This window comes from Marmota marmota, unplaced genomic scaffold (genome assembly GCF_001458135.2).
Source record: "Marmota marmota marmota unplaced genomic scaffold, marMar, whole genome shotgun sequence".
Taxonomy (NCBI): domain Eukaryota; kingdom Metazoa; phylum Chordata; class Mammalia; order Rodentia; family Sciuridae; genus Marmota; species Marmota marmota.
In genome coordinates, this window is record NW_026000241.1 from 9,844,704 (window position 1) to 9,854,556 (window position 9,853).

At 41.1% G+C, this 9,853-nt stretch overlaps 1 protein-coding gene across 4 annotated transcripts in view; it reads right to left on the reverse strand.

Annotated features, from left to right (window-relative positions):
* Lars2 (leucyl-tRNA synthetase 2, mitochondrial) overlaps positions 1 to 9,853 on the reverse strand; it is a 139,063-nt gene that overhangs the window by 51,930 nt on the left and 77,280 nt on the right. For all 4 annotated transcript variants that reach the window (XM_015489384.2, XM_048795482.1, XM_048795483.1 and 1 more), the window contains exon 9: positions 8,386 to 8,545. In XM_015489384.2, coding sequence (XP_015344870.1) covers positions 8,386 to 8,545 — 160 coding nt within the window. The remainder of the gene's footprint in view (positions 1 to 8,385; positions 8,546 to 9,853) is intronic.

A 9,853-nucleotide genomic window follows, 5' to 3' on the forward strand; every position in this document is an offset into this window, starting at 1 on the left:
ATTTATTCAAACCTTGTATCATTTTAAATGAAGCTTATTACAACTCCCACAACAGGGAGACAAGCCATATAAGCTTACGTCTTTACTGACGATGTGTAGATTTAGCAGCATAAAGACCTAAATAAAGTCCCAAAGGAAGAAGGGATGAGAAATGTTAAACAAATAATGGATGGGTTCAGCTGAATTTATTTAACAACATAATCAATTAGCAGCAGTTATAATTGATGGATACGGACACTTACACTTTTAAGACTTCATGTAGTTCAAAGATATAAACCTCCAAACTAAAATAAGCCAAAAGCTAAGTGCAATCCCAGTGAGTTGGGAGGCTGAGGCAGGAGGATTGCAAGATTGAGACTAGCCTTGGCAACTTTACCCAGACCATGCTCAAAATGAAAAGTAAAAAGGACTGGGGATGTAGCTCAGTGATAGTTTCTGGCTTTAATCCCCAGTATCCCACCCCCCCACCCCACCCCCGCAAAAAAAAAAAAATCCACCAGTCCAGGAATAAGGATTTATATTTGAAAGAGGTAAAGATAGATTCTGTAGGCATCAAGACCACTTTTAATTCTTTCACTTTGCATGTCAGGAAGCATGGGGTATAGTAGACATAGTGACATGTGACCTAAACCGGTTCCGAAGAGGAGGTCCCAGCAGTGATGGTAAAGATGGGATGGGGGTGAGGCACCTGCTGGTCAGTACTGACTCATTTCTCAAAGTGGAGACTCCTATTTCTGATTACCTGTCATCCCTTCTCAAAGATGAGATGTATATTGGCTACTTGTGCCATTATGATAAAATGTTATTAGGAAGCTGGGGGGTAAGAGTAAAAGTACCTAAGTAACACCTAGAATTGGTGCAGAGATATACAGCAGGAGAAGTGTGTTATTCAGATATGGAGACCGATGCAGGGAAGAGTGTGGGACACAGTCTACCTGTATCTGCCTCCTCTTCTGGGTCAGCAATAGAATATATAGTTGGACTTGAGGCTGCACAGCAATGGCTGCAGTGGCCCACCTCTTTTGCAATGAGCTGTGGCCATTTGGGTATGTGCAGAAGTAACTTCTGGGTCATGCCGTCAAAGGAAAGGGGCATGTCCTTCTCATCAAGTTAGGTCCCTGCCTACTTCCTGGAACGAGGAAGTGTAGAGCACCTTGGAAAACCCTTGAAGGGCAAAGAAGATGACAGAAAGAGCTCTGGGCTGATCACCTCACCCAGTGGACGTGTCAAACTCACTCCAGCTTCATGTGAGCAAGAAAGAAACTCCTGTTTCTCTAGGACTATGTCATAGTCACTAAACTTACATCCTGAGTAACATACACCTAAAATCATTAGAAGTGGCTGAGGAGTCAACTCATGAGGAGTTGACTATTATTGCTGTGGTTATAATTTATATACATATTACTTGGAATTTTGGGGGGGGGGTTCTGGGGTTTGAACTCTGGGGTGCTTTACACTGAGTTATATTTCCAACCCTTTTTAAGACAGGGTCTTCCTAAGTTGTTGAAGCTGGTCTCAAACTTGCCATTTTCCTGCCTTAGTCTCCTGAGTCAATGAAATTATAGGCATGCACCACTGTGCTTGCTCAGTTTATATCACTTGGATTTTAAAAAACACTATTTTTCTAAAAAAGAGATGAAAATTAAAGTAATTTTGAAATATTGTCATTTTATATCTGAGAAATGAGCAAAAACTTTTAAAAGGGTAGCACCCATTTGTAAAGTTGAAGTTCCTATTTCTCTGGATTCAACATTACAAACTGATAAAGCCTTTTAGAAACCAATACATGCATGTGAAGAGAACTAGACAAATGTTCACAACTTTGGATAATAACAAAAATCCCATTCTTAAGGAAAATTCTACAAAAGCAAAGAGCTATGAGGACACAAATGATCACACCAGCTATCTTATGATAGTCTCAAACATTAAAAAAGTCAAAGGTTTAGTAGGGAAGATTTAGAATATTATGCTACATGGATTAACAGGTATTATATATGGATTAAAAAATAATTGTGAAGCCTACATAAAACCAAAGAAACAGTTTCTGATAGAATACTAAGTGAAGACCAGAAAATAAAGAGGGGGAAGCAGTCTGATTTCTAAGATATGTGTGGGAATATAAAAAGGAAGATGACTATACACAAAAGCATTAAGCCGGACCCCAACCTCATGCCACTGGGATTAAAGACCTAATGTAAGATCAAAAATTACAATTCATCAAGCTGGGGTTGGTAGACTGCTCGCCTCACATGCACAACAAGGCCTGGCTTCAATCTCCAGCACCACCAAAAATAAATAAATAAATAAACAAACAAACAAACAAACAAACAAATAAAGTAAGAAAGTAAAACTACAATTCTTCAAAGAAAGCATACATGTAAAATTATTTTTTAGCTTTAAAATCCAAAGCAAAAAAATCAATAAGAGAAAAAAATATATAAATTGGATTTCATTAAACTTTTATGCTTCCAAGGGCACCATCAAGAAAATGAAATGACAACTCTATTACTGGAGAACATTTTTGAAAGTTACATATCTGATAAGGGACTATGTCTAGAATATGTAAAGAATTATCGAAAGGTGTCAAATCTGAAAAGACATTTCTTTAAAGAGGACATATAAATGGCCAATTAATAAATGAAAAGATTCCTGATGATACTAGCCATCAAGGAAATGCAAACCCAAACCACAATGAGACAGCACTTGACACCTACTAGGATGATCATAATCAAAAACACAGATGACAGCAAATGTTGGCAAGGGTATGGGGGAACTGGAATGCTCACACACAGCTGGTGTTTGAAGCTGCTTTGGAAACAGTCTTGGAGTTCCTCAAATAGTTCCTAAATGACCTCACAATTCCACTCCCAGGTATATACTCAAGGAAATAAAAATACATGCCCACACAAAAATCTATATGACTGTTCACAGCAGTATTATTCATAATAGTAAAAAAGTGGAAATAACCCAAATGTCCATCAATTAATGGGTGATTAAATAAAATGAGGAATAGCCATATGCTGGAGTATCCATATTGGAAATAAGAAAAACAATGAGCCTAGTGTGGTGGCACATGCCTATAATCCCAGCAACTGGGGAGGCTGATGCAGAAGGATTGCAAAGTTGAGACCAACCTCAGTAACTTAGCGAGGCCCTAAGCAACTTAGTGATACCCTGTCTCAAAAAAAAAAAAAAAAAAAAAAAAAAAAAAAGGCTGGGGATGTGGCTCAGTGCTAAAGCACCCCCTGGGTTAAAATCCCCAGTGAACACCCGCCCACCAATAAAGAAAGAAAGAAAGAAAGAATGAAGCACATTCTACACAAGGAAGAACCCTGAAAACATTATGATAAATGAAAAGAAGTCAGACATAAAGGAGAAATGTCATATGATTCCACTTATATGAAATGTCCCAAATAGGCAAATAAATGGAGACAGAAAGCCTAGGGCTGGGATTAGGAAGGAATGAGGGTGTGTGACTGCTAAAAGGATATGGGATTTCTTCTGGGGATGATGAAAATGTTCTAAAATTGATTGTGGTGATGGTTGCACAACTCTGTGCCTATTCTAAAAACCACTGAATTATATCCACTGAATATCGAGTGGATGACTTGTATGTTTGTTAATTTTATTTAAATAAGCTTGTTATAAGGGAAATTTTTTTTTAAATTTTTTAGTTTTTAGTGGACATAACATCTTTATTTTATTTTTATGTGGTGCTAAGGATCGAACCCAGCGCCTGCGCATGCCAGGCGAGCGCACTACTGCTTGAGCCCACATCCCCAGCCCGGAAATTTTTAATATGCTAAAAAACGTAGAGAATTGCATTAAAGGGTTGGATTTTCCATTCCATATTAAAGTTTAGTTATGCCAGTTTTTCAATTAGGGGAAAAATTGGTCTTTAAACCTAAATATTTAAATAGGTTTGCACTGAATGTACAATATCAACTTGCATTCTGTACCTGGTCAAAATTTATTTCTTATAAAAGAAACTAAAATCTGAAATTCCTGACTAGGTCTTGCGTTCTCCACATTTCTCCTAAATCTTGTGCTGGTATCATGAGGCAGGAATCTAAGAGAGTCATGGAGAAACCCAAAGAACCATCTCACAGAGCAGTGAGAAAACAGTTGAATATTTTAGTAATTACAAAGGAAACATTCCAGGCCCAAAGGTGTCCTCTGCTCTCAGGGTGCCCTCTGTGAAGAAGGCAGGTCTCTCCTGCCCTTGGGAGAAAACAGACACATGATTTTCATCTGGTGTTCACCAGAGCAGCATTCATGCAACCACTTCTCAGGGATGCTCTGTGGCAATGGGGCTCTGTGGCTCAGTGGAAGGTGACAAATGTCACAGAAGACCTCCTCCCTTGGACATTCACAGTGCATAACAGCACAGCAAAGGTTTCAAGCCAGGAGCAAAGAGACCTGAATATTTTGGTTTATTCCAGATTTCTGGAGCACAGAAGCTTTCCCCTCTATAGAACATCTATTAACATGTGCTGAAAGAATATGCCAGAAAAAGTGGATAAAAACCAAACCACTGGGGCTGGAGTTGTGACTCAGTGGTAGAAAGCTTGCCTAGCATGTGAGAGGCACTGGGTTCGATCCTTAGCACCACATATCAATAAATGAAATAAAGGTCCATTGACAACTAAAACAACAACAACAACAACAACAACAAAAACCCAAACAAAATTATTGCCCTGAGAATATGGATCTGTTTCTCACCCCTTTGTGCCACCCCCCAGGCTGAGATTATGGAGACAGGGCAAATGATAGTGAACAATGAATTATTTAATGTTTTAGGGGCTTCCTAGGGAGGTTCTTGCTTTCCAATATGTTGATAACAGCAGGGTTCTGAGTTACCCTTTAAGGAGACCTCATTTACCCTTTGGAGGAAAACAAAACAAAACAAAAAAGCACCATGTAGACAGTCTGTGAGTCAGAGCTGAAATGTGTGACTCCCAGAGCCCCAGGGTCTGGACAGAAATGATTACTGGAGAAGATAGAACAGCTTCTAGAGCTCTGATGACAATTCCCTATTGATGTTTTTCTGGTGACTACACAGTCAGAGTTGACATCTTAAGACTCAAGTCAGAGGTGGTCCACCAAGAAGGAGGCAATGTCAGTGATTGTAGAAATAAACTAAATTCTAAGAACTCTAGGGAAACAGGGTATGTAATTCCTCTCTTAAAGGAATCTGTGCCAAATTTGCTAAGCAGAAAACTCTACATTTAGTCAATAACATTTGACAACCCATCATCCAGGCCAGCAATCAGGGAATTTCCCAGGATGCTCCACCCTTGCTGCCTTCCAAACACTTCTCAGAGCTGGTCCCTCCTCTCCCTTCTGACTCTCGGGGCTCCGTGGTCTTCACCACCTCTTCCCATCACTAATGGGATAAGCTGGTCTGCCTGCTTCCACCCTGCCACTTTAGCATCACCATGTCCATGAGTGTCACCCTCCTCCTCACAGCCTCTCAGGGCTCCTTCTCTTCCCAAAGACCCTCCAAGACCACCATGCCTGACAGCCCCATCACTTGCTCTGTGAGAATGCTAAACTCACACGTTATGTTATGTGACTCTCCTTAGGTCATAAGGATTGATCTGGGACCGATATTTGGTCATCTTGTTGCAAACTAAGAGATAATATATAGAAACCCATCCAACAACAGCAGGAACTGATATTTGAGAATTTAAACTCCTGTGGTGATAAGTTCAAAACAACTGTGTGCTGCTACGACCCTCAGTGGTCACTGCTTTAACACTAGTCACCCTTAAAACCTGACATTCAAGGAAAAAAACAAGCCAACCAGTAATACTAAGTGACTGCAGTGATACAACATTCATGGTTAAAAAGTAATCCTAAAGGCCAGAGGAGGCTAAGTCCTTATTCCTAGGGTCATTTAATTTACCTTTTGGGAAAACTGCATTATATTAGATGCTCCACACTGGCTTTAGGTGACTAGAGAGTCACATGACAAAATCCAGGGTCTTGCTGTGCAAATTAATCTAGAGACTCTGAATAAATTGACATCTACAAAAAGAATATTTCCACTCTGAAAATTAGAACTGGAAAGATTTAGTGCCAAGTATAATGTTCCATTTGGAATGATTTCAGAGACAATTAAAAATAGGGAAAAATCAGCTTATGAGCCATGCCAAATGAGACACTACACTTGGCACTAAATTTACCAAAATGGAACGGCCAGGCTAGTCAGGTGTGCCAATGCCCAAGTGGTCATGAAAACACTGTTCTGAGCATATATTAAAGTGATTTCTCAATGTTTTTACATATGGAAATGTTTTTAATTTATAATGTCTTTCATCTCAGGAACTCCATCTTCTATAATTTATTAGCCCATTAATCTCCTATTAAAATTACCTCATTTTAATTTGCATCCCCAAATGAACCATAAGAAAAAATGTAAGGACCAGACATTTATAGTTTTGTTTTTCAATTCTGGATATTATTCAACCATCATAGCCCTCAAGGAAGCTCGAATTGCTTAGGAGGGTAGAAACTATCTATGAGTTTTCCATTTAAACTAAACAGTTGAAAAGAATCCAATTTTTCTTTTCAGTAAGTAGAGAAAATAAACCTGAGAGAGAGCAAGCTATAGTGAGCTTATAAGCATATACTGAAGTTTTAACTCAAAAGTCTTCTCTCTTTCCACATAGAAGTGGGGAAAAGAGGTGGGACCAGCTGCAGCAAGCCACCTGTGTCATCCATTCGGCTGTCTTCTCTGCTGTCCCGCAGAAACACTCTCAGTTAGGACTGAGAGGGGCTCCTCCATGTATCCCTAAGGGGTGGGCTCACAGCAAACTCTTAGGAAGCACTCACTGATTTGAATGCTGGCTTTAATGTTCCTAGTAAGCAATCAGAAGTCTGAAGCAGAGGTCATCTATGATGACACTGTCTCTCCAATCTGATTCCAGGAAACGTTTCCTTCTGTTTATTTCAAAAATGGCAAGTTTACATCTCTATCAAAACAGTATTCTTAGTCAAATCATACTTATTATTCAACCTTCAGTCACTCAGATTGGATACTCTGGGCTGAAGTTTATATTCTATGAAAGAGAATAGGGATGAGCTTTCGGTATATTTATATTATACCGAAATATTTATATTACTCCAGAGACCTACTTCTCACTGAGAAAAGACTTCCTTTCACTCCATATCCTCACGTCTCCTTCCTCTGGGAAGAGCATCCTGACTTCGTCTTTAGAGCCCACCCTTGCATTGGCCAAAGAAAAAGCCAGGCAGCCCACTACACCAATTAGACACCTTTCCTTCTAATAAAAATCTTCTCCTCTCCTCCACTCCCCTCCCTTTCCCTCTATGTTGCCTAGGCTGGTCTCAAGCTCCTGGGCTCCAGCCTCCTGAATAGCTACCCTACAGGTGCATGGCCTCCTGTCTGGCTCCTGAAATTACAAATCTTGCACCAAGTGCTCCAAACACTGGCAGTGGAATCAGAAGAGACTCTGGCAGAAGCACTTGAGGAACAGTCTATTAGCTCCTGTTGCTATCCTCTGTCCCCTGCAGTGGCTGCCTGGTCCAAGTCTTTTAGACTAGCTCTTTAGCTGTTCCTCTAGCCAGAAAACTTCCCACAGCTTTCCACTATTTCCCTTCTTTCCTATGGACAAGTCACAGATGGATTCTGTTGCTCGAAACCACAGAATCTTGACTGAAGTGTAAACACTCCTGAAATCATCATTGATGAATAAGGTGACACGCCAACTCTAGGTCAGCTTGACCCACTCACAAGCAGATCTGTTAGACACCTGTCCTGAGCAGGACTGTTCATCTGTGCAGAAGACCACTTGAATTCTTTAAAATAATAAAGTTAAGCTGTTGGAAAAGTTCTCTCTCACTCTCACTGGCTTCCCTCTAGTCCCTTTTGGTATGGTTTTATTTGAAGGTGGAATTATAAATTAAGGAGAAGATTTTACTCCAATTAGAAAAGAGGTTTAAATAGAGATTATACCGAAAGAGAAAGAGCTGAGCTTTCAGTCACAAGCTCCAGGCGCAGACAAACTAGTAACCCATAGCAAAACCAGGGGTAAACGACTCAAATGTTTCCTGAGTTCTTTGTCCTCCTGTTTTAAAATAAAAAATTAAGAAGTAAGGCCAAGGGGCTGAGGTTGTGGCTCAGTGGTAGAGCACTTGCCTAGCATGTGTGAGGCACTGGGTTTGATTCTCAGCACCACATATAAATAAATAAAGGTTCATCAACAACTAATAGAACATTAAAAAAAAAAAAAAAAAAAAGAAGTAAGGCCAAGGTGAAGAACAAAGAGCAGGAGACGCCACATGTGAGAAGACCTTGACCTGTGAAGGGGTGTCCAGCTGGAAGGCAGCAAGCACCTCTGCTTAGGGGTACCAACTCACCTTCTCCAGGGATGAGAGCCTTCTGAAGGGCTTCCTTCAAAGAGCTGTGGCCATGTAAGAGTCTGTGGCTAGGAGAGATGGCCACGTGGGAAGTGCCATAAATGGCCTCAGGGGTGGCCGTGTACGCAGTCAGCTTTTCTCCTGTGTCTTGTCCATCAACCTGGAAGATGAAATAGATCTTAATTTCTCCTCCCTTCCTCAGGGCTGTGTGGCTCCTCAGCCACATCCCCTGGCCCTTCCCTCATTTGTAAACAGTGGTGACAGCTTCTGACCACAGGGCCAGGCACGTGGGGGAATGAGATGGTGCCTGGCAGGGGCTGAGAAGAGAGGGAGGAGAACTGCAGCTCCTCTATCGGAGCTCCCACCCCCATTCCCCGCACCAGGCATGTTGGGGATCCCAAATTGAAGGCGGTCTGGGCATGCTCAGAAAGGTACTTTCCTAGTTTTCTTGGCTTCTTTGTGCAACAAATAAAAAACATCACTGTCAGTGTTATATTGTTTCTGTCCTGGGAATGGAGCTTTATTTTCCTTAGGGACTTCAGGGGATATTAAAAATAAATAAATAAATAAAGGCATCTTTATTTTCCAAACCAGAAAAACAGGTTATTACTGAGGTTTTAACTGAGGTTATTACTGTTTTGAAGAGAGAAAGAAAAGCCTGATCTGTGTACACAATTGAATATCCCTAGCTGGTTAAAATGCCTTTCAAAGTGGCATTTTTAGGCACAAATTGAGTGTCCATTATGTACAGACCATGGAGGACACATAGGACAGGTGGTACTTCATGCATTGACAGGGATTAGTGATGAACTAAAAGATAGTCCAAAATATGGCTCTAGGACCAATGGGGGTCCCTACAGAGGCAGAAACACAGCCACAATGGCCTGCCCTGTAGGACTGAGAATGTTTCCTCTCTAGAGACAGCAAGTCCCCATCCCATTTTCAGGTGGGTCCAGAATGGAGATGGAATCATCTGCATAATTAAATGTTGGACAAGGGAAGGTGTGCAGAAGACAGCCCATGCTACAGCAGCCAAGGGGCTCGGAGACCACGTCCTTCATCTTGGTTGAGAAGCAAAGACCCTTGACCTGGGAGCCAGACCCAGGCTAATGCACGGGAACCCAAAAGAGAAGGTTCTGCAAGTCTAAGCAAAAGTCATGCTGGACTGAATTTGAAAACTATTGCTATTTTCTCGGGAAAGCAGTAAGAGGAAAAACTCAGCTCAGGATTTGCTACTGAAAGGTTTCCAAAGCTGTTGTTCCTTACAGGAAGCCTCCTGTGCTCCCCTGTATGTGTTTGAAGTGAGCTGGATCATTTTTGTGAGGGGACTGAACAGAGAACTATGAGCTCAGCAGTAAGCAGCAGGTACTCAACAGACAGCACGTATGTTATCAGTGGCTGGGGACATAGTTCAGTGGTAAAGTACTTGCCTGGCATGAGCAAGGGCCTGGGTTCCATCCTCAGTACT